The sequence below is a fragment of the Chinchilla lanigera genome, unplaced genomic scaffold (genome assembly GCF_000276665.1).
Source record: "Chinchilla lanigera isolate Chin_1 unplaced genomic scaffold, ChiLan1.0 scaffold00041, whole genome shotgun sequence".
In the NCBI taxonomy this organism is placed as follows: Eukaryota; Metazoa; Chordata; class Mammalia; order Rodentia; family Chinchillidae; genus Chinchilla; species Chinchilla lanigera.
The window spans coordinates 14,389,214-14,413,870 of NW_004955442.1; the positions used below are offsets into that span (position 1 = coordinate 14,389,214).

The window sequence follows — 24,657 nt, forward strand, 5'->3', positions numbered from 1 at the left end:
GAAACCAGGGCAGTCCCTTCCTTGCTGGCACTGCTGGTGGCGCTGGGAAGGCTGGGAAAGGCTGGGGAAGGCCCAGGGCAGCTGGATACCCGAGTCTGGTCTGCAGGAAAGAGGGCCAGGCTGGGGCTGCCAACAGACCAAAAGCGGTGACCTGTGAGAGGGAACATGCAGACCGGGCGGTGTCTGGCTCCCAGGACACCAATCCCCATGCTGCGAGGGAGGAGAAGCCCGCACAGGGGTGCTGGGCCGGAGAAGCATCAGGAGGCGTCAAGGAGGAGTGGTCAGCGCTCAGGGGAGCTCCGAGAAGCATCTGTTGACCTTGGTGACCAGGAGGTCCTTATTCTGTCCTGACGGAAGAGATGGGGACAGGAGTTGAACTGGGACTGACAGAGGACAGAGCCATGAGACATGTTTCCATGAAGCTCATCTTACAATCACAGGGGCAAGGCCAGGAAGGCCAGCGGCTCCTAGAGCTGGCCATTGCCATTGTTTTCAGAGTTTGAGTTCCTTGTCCAGGAGTTATTTTTGTAAGGACAGTTTCACCGTGTTGCTCAGGCTAGTCTTGAATTCCTGTGCACAAGCAATCCTCCTGCCTCAGCCTCCTGAGTAGCTGGGGCTATAGGCACATTCCACCATACCCGGCTGACTTTTTTAATTCATAAGACATTGTTTTGCAGTTATGCCAAGGGCATGGAGACACATGCCAGTGCCCTATGGTGCAGATGTAATATTTTTTATTTTTTCTGCAGTACTGGCGATTGAACCTGGGAGTCCCCACATGCTAGGCAAGAGCTCTACAAATGAACTACATCCCCATTTTTTTTTTTTTTTTTTTTTGAGACAGGGTCTTGCTATGCAGTTCAGGCTGGCCTTGAGCTCACTTTTTAGCCCAGGCTGGTCTCAAACTTCCAACGATCTTCCTGCCTCGGCCTCCCCAGTGCTGAGATTACAGCCATGTGCCACCACGCCTGGCTCCTTTTATAGTTTTTGTTTTATTTTTAGTTTTAGTTTTGTCTTTTTGAGACAGGGTCTCACTATGCAGCTCAGGCTGGCCTTGAGCTCACTCTGTAGCCCCAGCTGGCCTCAAACTTGCAACAATCCTCAGTCTCCTGAGTGCTGGGATTATAGGCATGAGCCACCACGCCCAGTTTTGGTTTTTGATTTTGTTTTGAGGCAGGGTCTCACTATGTAGCCTAGGCTGGACTTGATCTAGCTATGCAGATCAGGCAGAACTCAAACTTATAATCCTCTTGCTTCAGCCTCCATTGTGCTGGGATTACAGGTGTGTCACTGCACCTGGCTTCTTTTTATTTTTAAAAATTTATTATTATACTGGGCATACTGATGCACACTTGTAAGCCCAGCAGTTGGAAGGCTGAGACAGGGGAAATGCCATGAGTCTGACATCAGCCTAATGCTGGTCTGGTGGCACATGCCTGTAATCCCAGCACTTGGGAGGCTGAGGCAGGAGGATCGTTGCAGTTTGAGGCCAGCCTAGGCTCCAAAGTGAGCTCAAGGCCAGCCTGAACTGCATAGCAAGACCCTGTCTCAAAAAGACAAAACAAAAAACAAAACAAGACATCAGCCTGGGCTACACAGTGAGTTCAAGAACAATGTGAACTACATAGTGAGACCTTGTCTCAAAAAAAGAAAAAAAAAAGAAAGAAAAGAAAAAAACAGTGTTTTTTCAACAGATGGTATTAACTTTGTATGACGGGGGACTCCAGAGAATGTGGGATATCACAGAAAACCCACTACACTGCTGGCCCTTAGAGAAGAAACTAAAAATGCACATGCAGACAGGGACATAGCTCAATGGTACAGTGCCTGCCTGGCAAGCTTGAGGTCCTGAGTTCGATTTCTGCTACCAAAAGACCAAAACAACAAAATGCACACGCAGCAGTCTCCGTGACCAAGGTTACCCGAGTGGCAGTTCTCCATGCTGATGCTGAAGCTAATGGCCACCACCTTGATCACCTCTTGTAATTCTAGAAGCCAAAGGTAACTTGTATTAATCTCATGGTATCTCAATCAACTGTAATCCGTGCTAAAATATTTATACAAGTTTTTCTTTTCCTGAAGTGTGTATACATTTTTTTGGGGTGGGGGCAGACTCATTATTAATTTGGCAGTACTGAGCAATGCATCCAGGAATGCTCTACCACCGAACTACATCCCATTTTTTTTTAAAAAACACCATTTTCCTAAATTGCCTAGGTGGGACTTCAACCTGTGAGCCTCCTGCCTTCGTCTCCCAATTAGTGGAGATTATAGGCACTGGCCACAACACCTGGCTTACACTGGGGAGTTTCGGGGGAGTCTCTGGGCAGAGCATGGGCAGGGAAGCTGAGGGTAGGCTGCTGAGGGCCCTTGCTGGTGGCCCAACCTATAGCAACATCTAGGAGAAAGACTGTTGGTGTGTTTTGTTCTGTGACAGGACAGGCCTGGGACAGCTCACAGCACTGAAAGCACAGAAGTATAGCTGTGAGTGGCTGACACCAGCCGGGTGTGGCTGAGTGGACCCAGAACATAGCTGGGCAGCTGGCAAAGTAGCCCACATCCACTGGGGGTCCTCAGTCCAAGCACCGTGGGCTGGCCTCCCGTCCACACACGCACACCGGCCATTGTCAGCAACGTGAGTGTCCCAGGAACCGGGAGAAGCTGGTGTTCCTCGACTGTCCTTATGCCCATTTTTCGGTGCTCGGAGCCTAGCCAAGGTGCGGTGGACCGCCACATGTGAACAGGGAAGATGACGGTCAGACCTACGGGGACCCTAGGTACAGGCTGCTGCTCGCTGTCCTTTGAGTTCTGGTGCCTTCGGGCTGTGGCACCTCCTGCAGCGCACACTTGTAGTAGAGGGTCAGGTGGGGTGCCGTCCCCTCATCTCCTCCCTCAGCCTCAGATGGGGGTGCCTCGTGGTCAAATGCAGCCATGGTGTGGAGCGTCCACTGCTGAGGGTCAGCAGTGCTGGGGTGATTGGCAGACAGCAGCAGCGCTGCTTGGGAAGTGCCTGTCAAATCACGGAGCCCTCTTCCTATTGCCAGTACTGGTGATTTAACCCAGGGCCTTTGCCTCAAGTCCATATAGCCAGCTCTTCATTTTGTTTTTATTTTCAGACAAGGTCTCACTAAGTCACTAAGTTGCCCAGGCTGGGCTTCAACTTGGGATCCTCCTGCCTCAGCCCCCCAGAGTGCTGAATTATAGGCGTGCACCACTACATCTAACTTGGACCATAATGGCAGGTCTGGCTGGTGGGGCCCAGGGAAGCCAGTAGTTAGGGTCGGTCATGGGCCAGAATCACAAATGGGGAGTTAGCCGACGAGAAGATAGTGGTGTGTGTGGGGTGACCATATTTGCTGGGTACCTCTCCTATTTCAAACTTGCCCAGGCTCATGCAGCCCAGTTCATGGCTGAGAGGCAGCGGCAGACTAGATGGGCCTCTCTCAGCAACATCACCTGCTCCGCCAGAGTCTAGACAGCCCACGGGGCTGCCTCGCCAGCGACCTCAGCATCCCCTCCCGAGGTCCCCACTCCATGTCCCCCACCCCACTTTGCGACCACCTCTGCCCAGGGACTGCCCACCCAAACCCATCGCTTCCCAAACACATGGCCTTGACAGTCAAGAGCGTGTGACCTCGTGGTGGCCTCCTATTGTCCCAGGTGGGATGCAGACATGCAACAGGCCTGTGGTGAGAGGGAAGAGGATTTATTGGAGGAAGCAGATGAGCTGAGAGCCAAGGGGCACAAGCTGTCACTACTCAACACGGATGACAGTTCTGTGGCCAGGCTGCCAGGAGAGGGGACCCTGCCACCATCCTGCACACTCCCTCTACTATTACAGGGTGGGGACAGGGACCCGCTGTCTGGGGGCAGCCTTATTGGCATGCAGGAGGCTCTGCAGTCCTTGTCAGGAGTCCCTGTGCCCCTTGGAGGGTGGCCCAGCCAGACTGCCTTGGTGGGTGCTCTGCTAGCTCCCAGTAAGAGGAGGGCTACACCTCACTGCCACCTCCCTCTCCACCCTCATGCTGTGGGTAAACACAGGTGAACCCAGAGGGGCCCGTGCAGCCCAGGTGTCTGCCCAGCGCTGGCTGCCACTGGCAAGTCCCACTGGGACCCGCTCCACTGTGCTCGGGGCTGGCTGCACCCACAGGGCCGCAGGCGGCCGAAGACCAGGAAGTGCCACCCCCACCAGTCCAGGAGAGACCCTGTGTGGCCTGCAAAGGGTGCTCCCCAGAAGGAGCAAAAGCCCCTGCCTGCGCTGGCCTGGGTGACGGTATTTCACAGGGCCACGCGGGACCACACCTGCCACAAAGTCCTTGTGAAGTCTGCACTCTGGCGCTTGTGGCTCTGGGCAGCAAAGTGGGCATGGGGCCTCTCTGGCCCAACCAGATGCTCCCTCCAGAGCTTTCTGTGCCCTGCGCTGCACCTCCCCACCCACCACGCGCCACTAGCTCTAGCAGCTACTTTTGCTGACACAGGGACACTGTCCAAGCACTGACAGACCTATGAGGAAACGGCCATCAATACTTGGGAAGAATGAAAGAACTTGTCAAGCAACTCTAGATGGGTGGAAAATGCCTGCGTGGATGGGAAGCATCTGGGACACCGGCCGATGCCCCTCTGTTGCCCGCTTGGAGACATCTCATTGGGCCTCGCTGTCTGGCCTGGTCTCCGCGATGTTCCTGGTTGTGAGGGGACACATATAATTGATTACAAAGACTCAAACTTGGTGGAAACAAATGATAAAAAAGGTAAGGACTCTTGGAATCCTTCTTCCTAGAGATAACCACCAGCTAGATCATCTTTACAGACTTTTTTACACACACACACACACACACACACACACACACACACACACATTAAACCCAGGGCCTGTGTACCCCAGGCAAGTGCTTGATCACTGAGCATGCTCTAGCCTGAGTCCAGGCTTTTTTTTCTGTTGTTTGTTTTTTCTGCAGTGGTGGAGATCAAATCCAGGGCCTTTGCACTGAGCTACATTCTCAGCCATTTAAAAAAAATTTTTAATTTTCTTCAGAAGCCACTTTGAAGATACCAAAGTACAGTACAACAACTATTGATAATCTCCTACCTCTTTTGTCTGTAACTCACTATTATTTGCCTGTTTTCCTGAGAAACTATCTTGTAGATAACAATATGTAAAACAATAACCACTGATAATTTCCTACCACTTCGTTTGGTAAGCTCCCCCTATTATTATGTTATCCTTCTTTTACTCTTTAAAATTAAAAAAAAAAAAATTTTAAAAGCCAGGTGTAATGATGTATACTTGTAGTCCCAGTACTCTGTGGGGCTAAGCTAGGAGGATCACAAATTCAAGCCAGTCTGGGAAATTCAGCAATTTTATAAGACTCTGTCTCAAAATAAAAAATAAAATAAAAGGGCTCCCTGTTTTTAAAAAAATGTGATGATATAGTTCAGCAGTAGACCATCCAAGGGTTTGATCTTCCACTACTGCCAAAATAAAACACTATCTATCTATCTATCTATCTACATGTGGTGCATTGTTTTGTTTTTCTTTTTAAGGCAGGATCTGACCAAGTTGCTCAAGCTGGCCTCAAAATAGCAATCCTCCTGCCTCAGCTGCTTCTGGAGTAGCTGGGATTCCAGGCATGACATACCACACCTGGCTAAGTTCAAACTTTTACTGGGGATCAGTCACACAGAAATAGCATGCCCAGATGACAAATTTCAGACTCTCAGAAGAAAAGCAGTGTTCAGCAAACTCTCAAATAAGTGAGCAAGCCCTATCACCCAGGGACGGCACTGCATCAGCGGAGGGAAGTATTTACATCAGGCTCCCTGATGCCAGTGAAGTCCCTGCTCAAGTAGGCGCGTGTTGAGTCAGTGGGGTTTTCCATGTTAAACCACTCTGTTTCAGTCGGTCCTGGTGTATAACCTTTTTTATGTGCTGGATCTGTTCGCTGGCCAAGGACTCTAACTTCCATATTCCCAAGGAAGTTGGTCCGTGGCTTTCTTTTCTTGTGATACCTTTGCTTAGTTTTGGCATCAGGGGAATACTGGCCTTACACAATGAATTGGGAAGTTCCCTCCTCTTGTTGGAAAGAACTAGTGTTAATGCTTTTTCGTTTGTTCCTTTTTTGTGACAAGCTCTTGCTATGTAGTTCAGGTTGGTCTTGGACTCACTGTGTAGCCCCCGCTGGCCTCGAAGTCATGGTGATGCTCTTGTCTCAGCCTTCCCAGTGCTGGGATTACAGGCATGCACCACCACCAAAAAACTTTCAGAGTCTGAAAGCACCACCTGGGCTTTTTTTTTTTTTTTTTTTGAGACAGGATCTCACTATGTAGTTCAGGGTGGCCTTGAACTCAGTATGTAGCACAGGCTGGCAACTTGCAGTGATCCTCCTACCTCAGCCTCCCAAGTGCTGGGATTACAGGAGTGTACCATCATGCCTGGCTGATTTTAATAATATGAGTCTTCTCTGTCTTTCTAAATTTTGGGGTCAGTCTAGGTAAGATTTGTCAATTTTGCTGAACCTTTCAAAAACAGAATTTGGGTTATATTAATTTTATTTATTACTTTTACTCTAACCTTTATTATCTTTATTGCTTGCTTTTGGTTTCATTTGCTCTACTGATTTCTAATTTCATTCCATTGTAGTCAGCAAATATACCTTTTTTTTTTGTCTTTTTGAGACACGGTTTCACAATGCAGTTGAGGTTGGCCTTCAACTCACTTTGTAGACCAGGCTGGCCTGAAACTGCAAGTGATCCTCCTGTCTCAGCCTCCTGAGTAGCAAATATACTTTGTATGATTTCAATCCTTTCAAATTTATGGAGATTTGTTCCATGGCCTAGATATGGTCTATCTGGGGACATGTCCCATGTGCACTTGAGAAGAATAAATCCTCCTGACATTGGTGGCTTCCTCCTTGCTCTCCCTTGCTTGTTTCTTTAGAGCTGCCATACCTGAGGGTTCCACGCAGCCTTAAGAACAGGCCCACGTGTGAGGACCTGAGCCCCGCAGCCTGAGGCATAGTGAACGAGTCACTCTGGAAGTGGACGCCCGCCCCACTGAGCCTTCAGATGGATGACTACGGCCCTGGTTGCATTCATTCTTCAACCTCGTAAGAGACCCCAAGTCAGAATCACACAGCCCAACCACTCCTGCCATCTTGACCCAGAAAAACTGTGAGATCGGTAACTAACACAATTACCCACAATTCTGCTGGCTTTCAGGACAAGTCTCCATGCACAGCTGAGCTTCAGGCAGAAGTTTTATCTTTTCTGGGGAAAAAAATTGAAAACAGCAATTAAGAATTCTTTTGCTAGACCACCTTTCAATGATTTGCCAAAACGATAAAGACAAAGGCAAAAAGCCAAAAGATCCCAGTGCATGTGCTCCAGGCCTTTTAGAAAACACGGTGCTGCTCGTCTGGCCACATGTTTGTGACTTTGTCAAAGGGTGATGTTACAGACATCAGGGGAGTGGGTACTGTTGAAAGTGAAACATGAGATAGATGCAGTATACCAAAAGGTGGGACACAGCAAAGCCAGTCCTTAGAAGCCAGGCATGGTGGGACAGGCTCATAATCTTAGCACTCTTGAGAGGCACAGGCACGAAGATCTTGAGTTTGAGCCCAGACTGGGCAATTTAGCAACTCGGTAAGAACCTGTCTCTGAATTTAAAAAAATAAATAAATGAAATGGGCTGGGATGTTGCTTAGTACTCAGCTATGTGGCAAAAGTGAGACGATGTACAGTGTCACCCAGCATGCTGCTGGCATTGCTGTAGACAAGCTAGTTAAGGGCAAGATGCTTTCCAAGAGATTAAAACGTATTAAGGACTCTTAAGAGCCCAGTCTCCTCAAACAGGCAAAGGAAAATGATCAGAAAGAGAAGGAAGCTACAGAGAAAGGCCTCTGGGTTGAGCGGAAGTGCCAGCCTGCCCCGCCCAGAGAAGCGCACTGTGAGAACCAGCGGGAAGGAGCCTGAACTACTGGAACCCGTTCCCGCGAACTCATGGCACAAACTGTGGATGTGGCTCTGCCCTCGGTGCCTAACGAGCAGAGAAGGTATTCTGGGTTCTGGGTTCAACACCTAGTTCTGCTAAAAATAATATAAGGTTCTTTGAATTATGAAGGTGCGGGAGGTTGTTTTTGTTTTGTTTTTTGAGGCAGGATCTCACTTATATAGTTCAGGGTGGCCCTGAACTCACTATGTAACTCTGGCTGGACTCAAACTCACAGTGACCTTTCTGGCTCAGCTCCTGAGTGCTGGGATTACAGGAATGCACCCCTACACCCAGCTTGTGCGTGCGTGTGTGTGTGTGTGTGTGTGTGTGTCCTCAGCCCTAAATACTTACAGCAGGTTCTCACTGTACCCAGTTAGTTATATCATGTTTTTTCTCTTCTGATTCAGTATTTTTCTTGCTAATAGACATGAAATGACTTATTGTGCAACAAATAGTTACCCAAATGCTTAGAAAATGAGTGACTATTTATGAAATATTTATATTGGCTTGAAGCAGTCCTTCTAAGTCACCATGGGAAAAAGACGTATGAAAATAAATGGAAGGCAATCTACGTCATTACAGTTAAGCTAGGAAGAACTTACCTCTGAAACTACATTATAGCTAGGTTTTAAGAATCAGTAATTTGCCTTTAAAGCCCAGTACTTGAATTGTTTCAAGCCTACAATGCATACAGCACACACACACACACACACACACACACACACATTTCTTGCTGAAGCTGACTCAGCCAACGTCACACCTTGTTCGAGATGACCTTAAGGCTCCTAACATAAATAGGCAGAGAAACTGGCTGGGGGATCACTGGAAATTCTCGCTTTCTAACACCCCAAACTACCTGTGCCGGGTAAAGTAAGCTATTTGAATTGGGAATCAGCTCAACATCAAAGAAGGGACGCTACCACCGTGCCAAAGCCTCCTGTGACCTTCGCTTCTTGATTAAGCCAGACTGAAGTATTTCTCATGGAAATTTGTTTTTAAAGGAGAAATCAAGTATTTTCTGGTTGTTTTATACACCAGGATTCATTTCTATTGGATTGATTTCTAATTGGATTCATTTCTATTTTGCACACTGTGGCCCTTTATGTTCACACGCATGAGAGGAGACACGCTTCCAACAGGCTGGTTTTACAGTCGATTATGTGAAAGCAACCATCTTCAATTCAACGGAACTGATTACTTGCAAACGTGCTGTACACGGGTGTGTGCACCCACAGACACAGACATTAGCGCGTCCTTCTGGAGTGGTCTCTCTTTTTCAGCATATTTCATGAGACAGTGACCCGTGGGAAGTTAGGGTGTCTGAGAATAAAAGCACGGAGAGGAACAGCAGTTGGAATGGAAGCTGTTTTTAAGGACAGGAGAAATGTCAGCGTGGTTTCAGGTCAAGGAGAAGCAGCTAGTGGGGAACAGGGGAGAATGTTCTTGAAAAGTAGAAGGGTCAGGTTAAGGCTCCGCACGCACCAGTTCTGAGCTGGCAGACACCAAGACAAAGCAGCTCTCGTGTCCCCAGCCTTTGACACCCACCCTGCCTGTGTGTACCTGGGTCCTCCTGCTGGGCCGGGTTGGGGAGCCGCTCGCGCTGCCGCAGGGCCTCCAGGCCAGCCAGGTCAGGCAGATGGCAGTGGCTGCGCATGACCATCACGCGCCGGCCCTGGGTGATGGCGCGGCTGCGGCAGCCCAGCCGGGCCTGGTCCCGGCACATCCAGTACACCTTCTCGCCAGCAGCCTTCTCCTTCCGGTAGAGGAAGGACTCGTACACCAGGAACCTGCCACCAAGGGACGTCCTCAGGAACTCCAGGGGCTGCTGAGGCTCTGGAGGGCAAAGTGATGCAGTGAGGGGATGTCTGGAGCCCGGGCTTGGTATACTAGGGATGGTGAACTCTGTCCCCTCAGCCACCGTTTTCCCACTCTGGTCCCTGCCCCTACCCTCTACGTGTCCCTTGGGGCCCTATGGACAGAAGTCGCCAGCCCACACCAGATGGGCTCCCTCAGCAAGGGCTCCAGTGTGGCCTGGACAGGGGGGTCCTGCAGCCACCCCAACTCCGAGCTCTGCCCTGACCGCTCGGGACTCCCGCTGGTGCCCCCACCCCTCGACAGCTGACCTAGTTTGTGCCCCAGGGCCCTTCCAGCTCCCTGTCCACCCACCCCGCGGGGCCAGCTGGCAACCAAGCCGACTCTCAGGCTTTAAAGAGGCTGAACTGAAGGCGAGTATGGTGGCAGCGCGCCTGTAATCCCAGCGTTCTGGGAGGCGGAGGGAGGAGCACCGCAAGCTGGAGTCCAGCCCAGGCAACTGAGCAACTGAGAGACTCTGTCTCAAACAGTGAAAAATAAAAAGGGTTGGAGATGAATTTCAGTGCAAAGGCTGTAGGTTCAATCCAAACATCACAAAAAATTAAAAATAAAAATGAAGGAAGGAGCTGAACTTTAGGTCATGTGACAGTGGGTACATGATGGAAGGAGTGGGCGGCCAGAGAGAACCGCACGAGAACAGAAGCAGGGGACAGCACGGGGGCAGGGAGAGCAGACAGACAGACGCAGTGGGGACAGAGGCTCTTCGCGGTCCAGGTCCCATTACCTGGTACTGAAAAGATTTCCTGTGGCTGCCACTAATGCCACTCCTCACCCCTGTGCCCTTTCTCTACCAGTCTGCTTTAGCCCACCAACGGCCACCCCAGGCCAGCACCAACGTTGTGCATGACGGCTGCAGCCTTGGAGCCCACTCCCAGGAGGGGATCAGGGCCCAGGGCCTGTGTGTCACCCACCGCACCTGGGCCTTCCCACTGGGCCAGGTTGGGCAGGTGCTCCCGCTGCCGCAGGGCCTCTAGACCACCCAGGTCAGGCGGGTGGCAGTGCCTGCGCATGACCATCACGTGTTGGCCCTGGGTGATGGCGCGGCTGCGGCAGCCCATGCGCGCCTGGTCACGGCACGTCCAGTACACCTTGTCCCCGGAGGCTTTCTCCCGCCTGTAGAGGAAGGACTCGTACACCAGGAAGCTGCCCCCCAGTGGGGTTCGGATGAACTCTGGACCTCCTGCTGAGACAAGGGGAGGCGATCAGAGAGGAGGAGCTGGGAGCCCAGGCCTTGGGAGGGGAGGAATGGGGGGCACCCCTGTTCTCAAGAGCTGAAAGCAGGCCAGCCTCACCCCAAGCATCGGAGTCCTTGTTCACAGCGAGGAGGCCCTAGGGGCCAGGACACCGACCCTGCTTTCCCCCAACTCAGCTCAGGGGCTCCCTTTGCCGAGGCTCAGGACTGGCCGGCAAGGAGCCTGCAGGCAGAGGTGACCACAGCGAGTCGTGGCACCCACATGAGGCAGCCCTGCTGGGCAGAGGTACGAACCGAGGGTTGACGGAACAGGCAGAAGTGGCACTGCCCCCTGGGATGTGAGTGGAGCTTGGGGGCAGCCATGCCCTACTGCCCAGAGGACCTTCTGTGTAGGGCAGGGGCCACAGAGCAGTGACTGCAGACAGGCAAGAAGTCCTCAAATAGTGTCAAGAGCTAGGGGAGTAGCCGGGTAATCCCAGCTGAAACAGTAAATAAGATCCAAAATGTACACTAGATACTGTAAAATGGGAAGAAACTTCAAAAGGAAAGAAAAGCTAGGCATGGTGGTGCATGCCTGTGATCCCAGCACTCAGGAGGCTGAGGCAGGAGGATCTTTGAGAGTTCGCGATCAGCCTGGGCTACAAAGTGAGCTCAAGGCCAGCCTGAACGGCATAGCGAGAGCTTGTCTCAAAAAGAAAGAAGAAAAAAAGAGCAAGGGGAGGAGAATGTTCTACAGAGCCACCTAGAGAGGCAGGGAAGACGGTGCAGGTGGGATCCAAGGGGGCAGCTGGGAGGGGGACGCCTGCAGAGTAGAGGCACAGCGGGGCAGGGGGCTGCGGCACAGGGACAGCCAGCCAGGAGGACGTGGGAACACCAGACTAAGAGGAACAAGGCACGTGACCATAGGGCTATGGCTCCCCACCTTCCATGCTGGATTCAAAGATCTGTAGGGGAATAAAAAAGTTGCAGCGCACAAAGCCACAGATTTGGAGAGGACAGGACAGTGGCCAGAGATGTGGAAAGAGGTGGCCCACACACACGGCCAACTGAGAACTCAGCCAGCCCGTGCAGGGAAGCAGCTGAGAGGCAGGGCCTAGAGGCGGGAGGTTCAAAAAGGTGGGGATGCTGTGCAGACCCCACACAGGCGGCCGGAGGATGAGGGGTAATGAGACAGGTGAGTGTCCTGGCAAGGACAGGGGACCATGCCCATATCCCCTTCACCCTGAACACACTTATCCCATCCCTCAAGCTGAGTGTGGAGATGTCAGACCACAGGAGCAAAAGCTTAAACAGGCTGGGTGTGGCGGCACACGCCTGTAATCCCAGCACTTAGGAGGCTGAGGCGGGAGGATCACCCAAATTCAAAGCCAGCCTGGGCTACATAGTGAGTTTGAGACCAGCCTCAACTACATTTAAAAAAAAAAAAAAAAGTCTGGAGATTTAGCTCAGTGGTAAACCACGTGCCAAAGAAAAAGAGGATACTCTGTGCTGGAGGACACAGCTGAGCAATGACTGCCCCCTAGCCCTGTGCTCCAGGGGTGGACAGGAGGGGCCACGTCCCCGAGCAGCAGCTGATCACACACAGGGTCAGCTATGCTGACCCAGAACAGGCTGAGCCACTCCAGAAGGATGCATTACAGTCTGGGGAAGTGCGTCTGCATAGTCACCTGAGCTCCAGACAGGCAGGGTCACAGTGGTCCCTCCCAGGTCCATGGTTCAGGAGGGACCTTGTCAACCTCAAGACAAGAGGGACCCAAGAAAAAGAAAGGCAGAGATGCGGAGAGTGTAGTGAAGAGCCCGTGGGGTGGTGGCTGGGCCTCACCCAGGCCACGCCAGGCTGCAGCAGGAACCAGAAGGCTGCCACCAGCAAGACCAGCAGCTGTTTCCACGTGAGTGAGAAGGAAGCAGCAAGAGGTCCCTAGAAAACCAGGCAACAAAGTGGCTGCTGGACCCCAGGGAAAGTAAGGAGCTATGCAGGAACTTCCTTCTAAGCAGTACCCTCTCAGCGAGACAGTGACAGATTTCTATGACAAAATAAACACAACCTGTGTAACAAGTATGAAGCTGATCCTTACTTTCTCTGGTTGGAATTCAACAGGCAACAAAGACATTGAGAAACCAGTTAATAGCCACTGAAACACATTTTTCAACTGGGTAAGCAGGGAGACACTCTGGGAGGCTGAGGCAGGAGGGTTGCTAATTTGAGCCCAGCCTAGGCAACTTAGCAAGATCTGCCTCAAAATAAAAATTGTGTAAACCAGGTGTGGTGCGCACATCTGTAATTCCAGCACTCGGGAGGGAGGCTGAGACAGGAAGATCGCTGGGAGTTTAGGGTCAGCCTGGGCTATATAGTGAACTCAAGGACAGCCTGGGTTACATAGTGAGACCCTGTCTCAAAAAAAAAAAAAAATTAAAAAATTCTTGGGTCCCTCTTGTCTCGAGGTTGACAAGGTCCCTCCTGAACCATGGACCTGGGAGGGACCACTGTGACCCTGCCTGTCTGGAGCTCAGGTGACTATGCAGACACACCTCCCCAGACTGTAATGCATCCTTCTGGAGTGGCTACAGTGGATGTAGCTCTGTGTGAAGGTCCTGGGTTCAGTTTCCAGTACTGTCTAGGATCACACAAGAGAGAGAGAAAGGGAGGGAGAGAGATATTTTTTAAAGAAATGGGATAGCCAGTATCTTAAGAAACAAGAGAAATTGCTTAGAGCGGCGACTTGTGGGGAGGGCTGGGCAGCGGGCACCTCATGGTGTTCCGGAATGCAAAGTGAGGCAAAGAATAAAACCATGGCTCTCAAGTGTGGGAGAACTTTAGGACCAAAAAGTAACTCACATGACTCCGAAAACTACAGGACAGGACGCCTCAGGAGGAAGTGCCCGGTGGACACAACAGACAGCTGGCAAGTGAGGGGTCCTGCTTCCTCTCCTCAGCCAGTCGGGTACAGGAATGCTCCATCCTGGTGACCCTCAGAATCAAGGCACCAGGCACCATTCCTGAGCCGGCAGACTGGGACAAGCAGAACAGTGTGGTGGTCCAAGGGCAGGCGGCCACGAAGAAGGCTGGAGGAGAAACCCTGGCTCCCAGTAAATCTCACTTCTGCCTTCCTCAGTCCAGACGGTGAGACTTTTGTCAGCCAGAATCAGGTTCGCCCCCTTCCCCAGTGAGGGTCAGGACCTGACCTCATGCACTCAGCTTTCTATAGCAGCATAGTAAACTCTTACAATGACAGAAAAAGAGGAGGAAGGAATAAGCCTGGGCTCCTCGGGAGATTTGGGGGCAGCTGGGATGAGCAAGGGCTGAGGGGGGTGTGGGACAGCAGGGCACCCGTGTGGGCTGAGGAGTAGAGGCAAGGTAAAGAGGTCAGAACAGGACTGCGGCTCCTCGAATGCTCACAGGAAACCAGGTGGAAGGCTTAGGGTCTCCCCACATACCTAGGCTCTCCCGATGAGTAGGGCTGGGGTGTTTGTCCCGCTGCCGCATGGTCTCCAGGCCCAAAACGTCAGGTGGGTGGCAGTGGCCACGCATCACTGTCACCTGCCGGCCCTGGGTGATGGCGCGGCTGCGGCAGCCCATGCGCGCCTGGTCGCGGCACGTCCAGTACACCTTGTCCCCAGCGGCCTTCTCACGCCTGTACAGGAAGGACTCGTACACCAGGAAGCTGCCCCCCAGTGGGGTTCGGATGAACTCTGGGCCTCCTGGGGGTATAGGAGAGGCAGTCAGGGAGGAGCAAGGCCAGCAGGTTGAGGAGTCTGGAGTGGCTGGGCAAGCAGGTCCCCACACCGCCCTTGCGCAGGACCTGAGGCACCTAGTCCCCAGGGACAAAGGCTCACCCGGATCTGTGTCCTGCTCCTCTTCGGGGGGTCCCTGTGGGACTTGTGTCTGAGCAGAGAGCTCCTGACCTTTGACCTTTGCTTTCTTTCTGGGGCGACGCCTGGTGGCCCCTGGCCCCTGGTGACCGATTGGACCGTCCATGCCTTGGGGCAGCTTGTTTGTGCAGCCCCCAGGACCAGCTGGCCTGGCCGGAAGTGTCTGCATGGTCTTCTCCTGCCGCCGCCGCGCCTGCAAGCTCTCCATGTCAGGTGAGTGGCAGTGGCTTCGCATCACTGTCACCCGATGGCCCTGGGTGATGGCGCGGCTACGGCAGCCACGCAGCGTGTGGTCCCGGCACGTCCAGTACACCTTGTCGCCCACAGCCTTCTCCCGCTTGTAGAGGAAGGACTGGTGCACGAGGAAGCTGCCCCCGTAGCACGTCTTCAGGAACTCCAGGCCTGGAGGCAGGCCTGCAGGGAGCAATCAGGGTGGTCGGGACCCAGCAGGCAGGGCAGGAGTGGCCCGTGGCAGAGCTGGAGACGACCAGGGATCGGTGCTTTTCTCCTGTGCAGCTACCTCTTACTGAGGTGTTCTCCCACCCCCGCTGGCCAGGCACCCACGCTGGGCACCCAGCAGCCACCCAGGAAGGACCTGACTCCTCTTCCAGGGGCAGGGAGGGCTCAAGGGGGTTAAACGCCATGCCCAAGATAACACTGGAAGAGTCAAGCTGGCAGTCTGGGTTCCAAGTCACTCTTGTTTACACTTTGTTTAAAATTTTTATCCAGTTTTTGAATAATACACACATGCACTGCTATAAAACTCACATGCAACTAAAGGATCTGAGAAGAAAAAGGAAAAAAGGTTCTCCTGCCCCACCCCTTTCCCCAGCCCAGCATTACTTCATGCTTAAATCCAGATCCCAGCTGGGTGAAGAGCAGTGTCCCACAGGCTTAATGATTAATGGGACATGTTCATGTTCTTCAAAGGTACTATGATCCCGAGCACACATTTCGTTTTGTTTTGAGACGGGGTCTCCCTGTGTAGTTCAGGTTGGCTTCAAACTTTTAGCAATTCTGCCTCGGCCGCTTGAGTGCTGGGATTACAGACGTGTGTCACCATGCCCAGTTTGAGCACTTTTTTCTCTGAGCACCATTTTTTTTTTCTGTTATAGGGGATTGAACCCAGGACTTTCACACTAAGCTATATCCCCAGCCCTTTTTAAATTTATTTTTTGTTTTGAGATAGGATCTTGCTAAATCACTTAGTTGCCCAGGGTAGGCTCAAACTTCCAATTATCTTGCTTCAGGCTCACAGGGTGCTGGCATTATAGGTGTGCACCACCAAGCCCAGCTTCCCTAGCACATTTTAAAACAAGACGTGGTGCCCCCCGTTTCTATTCAGGCATGAATAAACCTGTGGGCTCCCACTGTCCCAGGGAGGCAGGGGTGGCGTTTACTCACCCATGCTCCGTAACCGGCGTTTCTTGAATGGCAAGCTCAGCATGGGCAGGGTATGAAGCACCGGGCTCTGCTCTGGGGCTGGCTGGCTCCGTTCCTGTTGGGGGGCGGGCTGTGGTTCCTGAGGATACAGCCACGGGCTCACTTCCTTGAGCAGCTCCTCCACTGGTCCTCCAGGGTCCTCAGGATCCGAGCTAGGCAGCTTTTCTTTCTCGCGCCGGGCCGCTAGGCCCTTCTCGTCCGGCAGGTGGCAGTGGTCCCGCATCACTGTAGCCTTCGTGCCCCGGGTGATGGCCCGGCCCCGGCAGCCCAGCTCAGCATGCTGGCGGCACTTCCAGTACACCTTGTCCCCCACAGCCTTCTCCTGCTTGTACAGGAAGGACTCGAGGACAAGCAGGCGGCCCCCAAATGGGGTCCTCAGGAACTCAAGGGGCTGGGAGACTGTAGGGACAAACAGAAAGCTAGTCAGCCACATGGGGGCAAGAGCCAGTGAGGGCCATGGGTCCCAGAGTGGGGCAGGTCACTGTGGTCAGGCTGTCTCCTCTGATTCCTGGCTGCCAGGCAAAAAGCCCAGATTCCTGAGGCTCGTTTCAAGGGGAGAGGAGATGTGCTAAGGAGTTGAAGGAATTCTAGACAGCACTGCAATTACTATGGGCTCTGGCAGATACAATGCCCAGAAGGGAGGTGCTACACACACAGGGATGACATCAGGTGACAGGTACCCTGGCATGGGGCTAGTGGAGATTAGAGACCATGAGCCTTCTGCAAGCAGGGCTGGCACATCGAGGTCACCCTGCTAGACAAGCGGTGCACAGGGTCACGTCTCAGCATGCAGACCCACCGAGGGACGGGGGCCAAGTGGTGCCCCAGATGCCTCACCTGGCTCCAGCTTGCTGCGCTTCAGCCCCGAGGACCATATGCGCGGCTGCACTGCCTGTACCTCCTCCTCAGCTGGCAGGATCTCGAGGGTGCTGGTCAGGGTGGAGGGGTCAACCACCTCCAGGGAGATGACACAGTGTACTTCCGTGGGATCAGAGCCCATCTCGTTCCCTGCCTGGTCTGAGGTCAGCAGGACCAGATTGGAGAACTCCTGGGGCTCCCTGGGGTCTGCCGGGGCAACATCCACGCTGGGCTCCAGGGATGGCTCCTGGGCAGCCTTCATGCTCGCACCCTCCTGCTCACTGGGCTCAGGCAGGGGCATCCTGGGAACCTCAGTTCATGCTCGGCCCTGGCAGATGAGCTCCTCCTCCTCCCTGGCCTGGAATCCGCCAATCTGGACTCTGCCCTAACGGAGGAGGCAAAACCTCAGTCAGTGGAGAAGCCCTTGGGCTTGGGGCTTAGAAATGGAGCTGGGATGGAGCTGGGCCACACGGGCCACCTCCGGGTCCTTGAGGCCGTGAGGCTGAGAGGTTGGGAAGGGACCTGACAGAACTAGAGCCCCCGAGCTGATGCTTCTGCTCTGCTGCTCCTCTTCCAGGGCCTTGGACATCACCTCCCCATTCAGGCTTCCCCTTCCCCATTCATACACAGTGCCAAGGATGCCCCTCCCCAGGGGCTGGCAGGTGACACTGCACTAGTAACTGACCTTCTACCTACAGAGCCTCGTCTGAGCCCAACACAGAGGTGGTGTCTGCACCTACTCTTCCCTTTTAACCTCTAGCCCATGGGCTACGAGCAGGCCATTCTCATGGATCCCTTCACCAATGAGAACGTGGAGGTACATAAAACCTGGTTTTTTTTTTGTTTGTTTGTTGTACCAGGAATTGAACTCAGGACCTTGTGCTTGCCAGGCAGGTGCTGTGCCACTTAGCTATAGCCCCGGCCTATGTTTAAATCCCACTATTTCCGCCTGGGGACTTGCCTAGGCCCTGTGCACTTTGCCTGGATGTTGTGCAGAGCCAGTCCTTATCTTAGTCTGGAGGCCCCAGGCCCGCCCAGCCCTTGGGAGACGACAGGACCCAGAAAAGAAGTGGCCGTATGCTTGAGCTGTTGCTGATGCAACCTCAGCCAGGCAAGGATAGGGCTGTGAATGGGCTGGAGGGACCCCACAAGGTCACTGGGGGCTCCCAGGCTTGCAGCCTGGAAAAGGTGCCAGTGTGGGCTGGGTTGGCCTGTACAGAGGCCTTTTGAGGCTGCCACAAGTCATCAGTATGGCTGGCCTCTCTGAGGTGACTGGCTGTTGGTGGGTCTTCATACTTCTCAGTAAGAGCCCCTAAATAAGATTGTAGCTCCCCTGACATTTTCAGCTTCTCTACCTAGAACTGTTGCCCCCACAAGTTCTGTAGTTCTAATCCCCCCCATGTTCCCTGACCTGGGGATCTGCAGTTAGCTCCCCAAAGACCTGGTCACTCCAGAGGCACCAGGTCCCTATAGCCTTCCTGGCAGCAGCAAGGTGCTCCTTGGCAAAGAAATCCTCAGGCAACTGGCAAATGATTGGAGCCCTGGCCCCAGCTCCTTCTGTTCAGTCCCTCCCAGGCCCTGCCCACCCTGCCCCACAGGGCAACGACGAGGTGGTGCTAGGAACTAGGCACACCCAAGGCAAAGGTCCCTTGAGGATGCCTCCTGGGCAGGAAAGGGTTACACCGGCAGCTCTGCCCCAACACTGTGCCATAAGCTGAGGACCTCGGCACAGGGCCTTCTGTGGGCAGACCACCCCCTGGTTATCCACACCTTGTGCTCCTGGATGATCAGGCACATCTGAGACGTGTGGCCTTGGGGACCTATCACCTGTATCCTCCCAGATCCTCATGCATTTCCACCCTCTGGACCCAGGAACGCCCCCACCACTCCAGGCCAGGCTGTGTCCTGAGCGGCCCCTGTTCCTCAGACACTCAGCTTCCTGCAGGTCACTGCAGCCACCTGTGTCTCAGACTGCCAGGCTTGCAGCCCAGCCTCCTCCAGGCCAGGCACTTCCCTGAGTCAAGGCTGGCACGACCAAAGACATCCCACATTCACATGCAGCTGCACCACCCCCAGCAAATAGTGCCATCCTCTCAACCAAAATTTCTGTTTTTGAAAGGCTTTCAAGGCAGGAGTGGTGGCACACACCTGTAATACTAGCACTGCAGGAGGCTGAGTTTGAGGGCCTTAAATTACCCAGGGGTCTGACCTGGGGATCTGCAGTCAGCTCCCCAAAGCAAGAGGGCCTCAAATTACCCAGCCTGGGCAATTTCACAACTTAGTGAGACCCCGTCTCAAAATAAATTTTTTTTTAAAAAAGAGAGAACTGGAGATATAGCTCAGTGTGAAGGCCCTGTCTTCAAGCCCCAGCACACCCCACCCACACACAGCCATACGGGTGCATGTACTTGTATACACACACAAACACAAGCTTCCATGATTCACATACATCAACAAATGTGGAAAAGCTCCACCAGAACAAAAGGCCTGTCCTGTGCTGACCACAGTTTCATGGGAAGGCTGAGGCCCTGCTACCCACTAGACTTGGACGTGATGTACTGTTCCCACGCTCACCCATTACAGGGCCAGGTGTGGTAGACTGTTTAAATGACCACAGATCTGCCCAGTTAAGTATGCAGGCACCTCTGCAGCAACACTATTTCCACCTGTGACTCTGAACTGGTCTCAGTAGTTTGCCATGCCCAATAGTGTGGCAGGCAGAGGCTTCATGAGCCACAAGCCCTCACCTTGAGGGCCAAGAGAAAGAAGCTTTACAGAAGGCCACACACAGACGCTGTGGTGCTGCCAGACCCAGAGGCAATCACCCAGTACCGTGTGGCTTGGCAGCCCCACTCCAGCTGTGTAGACACTTGAAGGAGCCTGGGAAACCACGGTGGGACAGGCCAGGTAGCTGGAGCCCACAGCAATGACTAACTACTGTTATCACACATGTGCAGTGCTAGGAATAGCACCCACAGATTCATGCATGCAAGGCAATCACTATCACTTAGCTACATCCCCAGCCCTTTATAGTTTGAGACAGGGTTTCATTATGTTGCCAGCTTAGCTCTGAACTTGTGATCCTTCTACCACAGCTTCCTGAGTAACTGGGACTAGAAATATGTGTCACCATGTTCAGCTAATTGGTGTTTTTTAGGGCAGGAAGACTAGAAGTCATTTGTTACACAGCAGTAGCCAAACATATAACTGATATATTTGGTAAGTGACTGAACCTAGTGGGTTGATGGGTGGAACCATATGAACGGTTGGGAAGTACCTGACATAAACGTATTCCAGAATGCCATATTACACAAATGGAGATGACTATATGTAAAGGGCTTGTAACACAATGAGGAAAATAAAAATATTAAGTGTAAGGGACATCAAATGAGAATTAAGCATTTAAAAACAACTGTAGCCAGCTGTGGTGGTGCACACCTGTATAACCAGCACTCTGGGAGCCTGAGGCAGGATGATTGCAAATTCAAGCCCAGCCCAGGCAACTTAGTGGCTTAGGAGACCCTTTCTCAAAATAAACAACTTTTTAAAAGACTGGAACTGGGTGTTGTAATCCCAGCATTCAGGAGAGTAAGGCAGGAGGATTGCTGTAAGCTCAAGACTAGCCTCAGCTACATAGTGAATTCAAGGCTGCCTGTCTCAAAAAGGAGGGTGGGTGGAGATACTGCTCAGTATAAAGGCCCTGGGTTCAGTCCCCAACACCTGGGAAAATAACTGCAACACAAAGCCAGCCAGGCACAAAAGACAAACACTATGTGAGTCCACTTATTCATGAGGTCCCTACAGTGGTCAAATCCACAGAGATAGAAAGTAACGTGGTGTGTGTCAGGGGCTGGACAGGGAATGGGGACAGACCTGCAGTTGGGGAAGATGAAAAAGTCCTACTGGAGACAGCAAGGGTGATGGCTGCATGATCTTCACACTTAAAAATGATTAAGATGGTCAGGCACGGTGGTACACACCTGTAATTCACTACTCAGGAGGCTAAAGCAGGAGGATTACAAGTTTTGATTCCAGCCTGGGCAACTTAGCAAGACCTTGTCTCAAAATTAATAGGTAAAAAGGGCCAGGAGGATGGGTAGGTCAGTGGTAGAGCATCTGCCTACCATTTCTAATGGTTCAATTTCTACCATTAGGGGGAGGGAAAGAAAGAAGGAAAGAAAGAGAGAGAGAGAGAGAGAAAGAGAGAGAGAGAGAGAAAGGAAGAAAGGGAGGAAGAAAGGAAGGAGAGGGGAGAGAGAAAGAATACACAGAGGGAGGGAGAGGTTAAGATGCCAAATTTCATGGTATTTTTATTTTACCACACGCACAAAAACCACCTGTAATGTCTCAATTCCCTGGCATCACTGGTGAACAATATAAGATTTCTGAATAACTACAGCTGTCTCTCCTTGGTCAGGAGTTTTATATTTTTGAGCTGAGAGTGAAGCTCAGTGTACAGCACTTGTCCAGAATTTTGTGTGGCCCTTGGTTTAAGTCCCAGCCCCACAAAAGAAAAGAAAAGAAAAGAAAAGAAAAGAAAAGAAAAGAAAAAGAAAAAGAACTTTACATTTTCTCTTATTCACAATTCTTCCTTTGTGGATGGTGCTCCTAAGCTCTTGCTCCTCTCTACTGCCCAGCTGAGCAGAGTACACGTACTTCTTCCCACGAAGAAGGACAGCTCCGCTGGCCCCTTGTCACATCCCCATGCCCCTTGTGCCCTTTCCCCGCCTTTACATCCTATTCTTTCCACTCTCCAAACCTCCCACTGCCTCTGCGGCTTCCCTTCCATTTGGACCACAAAGAACTTAGGTCTTCTACATCCAAACAAAACAAAACCCTAACAAAAATCCTTCTCCTCTCAACTGGCCAACTTCATAGGAAAGTCCATGCCTTCTCTTATGAGTGTGGTTGTGGGGTGCCTCCCTCCACCTCCTTAGATACCACCTTCCCACAGGGCACAGAGCACACAGCACACTTGGCGCCTGCTTGGCCACTCGACCAATCCTGTTTTCCCTCTGAAACACTTGCCCGGCCTTCACAGACAAGTCCTCCTGTGAGAGGATGGGTCACAGAAGGTGGTCTATCCACACAGTAAAATATTATTCAGCAGATAAAAAGCAATGAAGTCCTAATACACTCTCAGTTAGAAAAGCCAGTCACCAAAAACAAAGTACTGTAGGAATCTACTTATATGAAATGTCCAGAATGGGCTGATCTACAGACTGAAAACGGATGAGTGGCTAAGCAGGGATGAGAAGGATTAGGACATTGAGAGGTGTGACGCTCCCATTCTAATCAGACCAACCTCAAGCCCATCCCCGGCAACTCAGCAACTTAGGGGACCCTGTTTCAAAACAAAAAGCAAAAAGGGCTGGGGCTACAGCTGGTGGAAAGGTCCTGGAGTTTAATCCCCAGTACTGCACGCACACACATGCACAGAGAATCTAAAGGACCATGGCTTCAGCATTTCTGCTACCAAAGTCTGATGATATCTGAGGTGCAACACTAAGTCTTGGCATTATTTCATTTTATCTTCTATCAATTAGACTGCTGTTCTTCATTTTAGAAAGGAGGATTCCAGGGCTCAGCCTCAGGTTCCTGTGATCCAGAGCCAGGCTAGTAAGGACAGCCACCACTCAAACCTTCAGTGTCTGCCTTTGGGCTTAAGCTTTGTTTTTTTTTAATGTTCATAGCAGGTTTATTCACAATAACTCAAAACTAAGGCGGGGCATGGTTGTGCACACCTGTAATCCCAGCACTCAGGAGACTGAAGCAGGAGGATTGTCATGAGTTCGAAGCCAGCCTGGGCTACATAGCGAGTTCAAGGCCAGTCTGGCTACATGCCAAGACCTTGTCTCAAAAAAAGAGAAAAAGGAAAAACACCCCCAAAACTTTGTATCTATATAATCAATAGTGCTTAGCAATTAAATAAAAACTACATGTAATAATGTAGATGAATCTCAAAATCATGCTGAGAGAAAGAAGCTAAACACAAAAAACTACATCCCGTATGTTTCCTTTTTGTTTTTTGTTTTTTTTTCCAGTACCAGGAATCGAACTTATGACCTTGTGCTTGCCGGGCAGGCACTGTGCTGCTAAGCTAAATCCCCAGCCCCTATGTTTCCATTTAATGAAATTCTGGGAAAGAGAAACTATAATGCCACAGATCAGTGGTGGCCAGGGGCCAGCGGTGAAGAGAAGCTGATGACAAAGGAGCACGAGGGAACTTTCCGGGATAACAGAGACGTCCGATTTGATTATGATGGTGGCTACACTACTGAATACATCTGTTAGAATAATCAAAGTGTACAGTTAAAACTGGTGAATCTTACTGCAGTAAATTGTAAAGCAGGTTTTTAGAAGTACAAATAAGGCTTTCCTTGGACTACCCCTCCAAAAACCATTTCCTTCACTGCTGGAAGATCCTTCTGCACCCTTCACAGAGTTTTATCAGGTAAACACCGACTACTACTGCACATGGAGTCTACTTCAAGTTCTTGTTTCATGGTCTCTCAAATATGTGAGGGGGGAAAATCAGTATATTTATATTACCATACACTATTCCCCCCACCACTCACTCTACTTTTCAGAGAGCTTTTCATCAGAATACTGTAGCTTGCTCTGTACCATTCTAACTCCTGGTAGTGTTCCACACAATGGGCCGTCTCCACGTCACTCAACTGTGTCTATTGTTGGTAGTGTACCAAGTCCCAGGAATACAATGAAATTCAAAAATGGACTCATTTCTAGCACTTTGAGACAAATACGCAGGAGAGATTGTCAAAAACAACATTAAGAGCCAGGCTTGGTGGTGCACACTTGTAATCCCAGCATTTGAGAGGCTGAGACGAAGGGATCACCTCAAATTCAAGGTCAGCCCAGAGTATACAGTGAAAACCTGTCTCAAAAAAACAAACAAACCCCACGATATTAAATATGAAATGCTAACTATGAAGATAAGTTATGATGCTTTGAATCTATGTAATAGGGAGAACCATTTGGCTAGGTCATAAAAATACTTTTCAAGGGAAAATAACCTAGAAATAGTTCTGAAGGATGGGTCAACATGGCATAACTAGTTTTAAGGCTGGGGCTTCGGGGTACTACTAATCCTAAGCTTCAGCAGGAGTAAGCAAAAGAAATACCTGAAAGGTAGTGAAACTCATGGGGAAATTTCCCTTAAAAAACAAAAGTACTAAAAATATAGTACCACAGCAAAATATTTACACCCATGTTTACAGCAGAGCAATCTGTCATAGCTAAATTGTGGAAACAACCCAAATGCCCATTAACTGAGGCACAGATAAAAAGATGCGGTATTTTTATACAATGGAGTATTACTCAGCTATAAAGAAAGATAAACTCGAGGCTTTTATAGGTAAATGGATGCAACTAGAAACCATACTCATAAGTGAAATAAATCAGACTC

At 51.3% G+C, this 24,657-nt stretch overlaps 1 protein-coding gene across 11 annotated transcripts in view; it reads right to left on the minus strand.

Annotated features, from left to right (window-relative positions):
• Nucleotides 1-3,687: 3,687 nt before the first annotated feature.
• The window catches only part of Flywch1 (FLYWCH-type zinc finger 1), a 26,278-nt gene continuing 5,308 nt past the window's right edge, over nt 3,688-24,657 (minus strand). For 9 of the 11 annotated variants that reach the window (XM_013517974.1, XM_013517969.1, XM_013517970.1 and 6 more), the window contains 8 exons: nt 17,208-17,613; nt 16,332-16,769; nt 14,892-15,341; nt 14,493-14,756; nt 10,782-11,048; nt 9,554-9,826; nt 7,197-7,266; nt 3,688-4,682 (listed from right to left, as the gene is read on the minus strand). In XM_013517974.1, the coding sequence (XP_013373428.1) occupies nt 4,643-4,682; nt 7,197-7,266; nt 9,554-9,826; nt 10,782-11,048; nt 14,493-14,756; nt 14,892-15,341; nt 16,332-16,769; nt 17,208-17,529 (2,124 nt within the window). In that variant the 5' untranslated portion in view covers nt 17,530-17,613 and the 3' untranslated portion in view covers nt 3,688-4,642. The remainder of the gene's footprint in view (nt 4,683-7,196; nt 7,267-9,553; nt 9,827-10,781; nt 11,049-14,492; nt 14,757-14,891; nt 15,342-16,331; nt 16,770-17,207; nt 17,614-24,657) is intronic. The other 2 variants (XM_005391394.1, XM_013517976.1) reach the window with 2 other exon arrangements.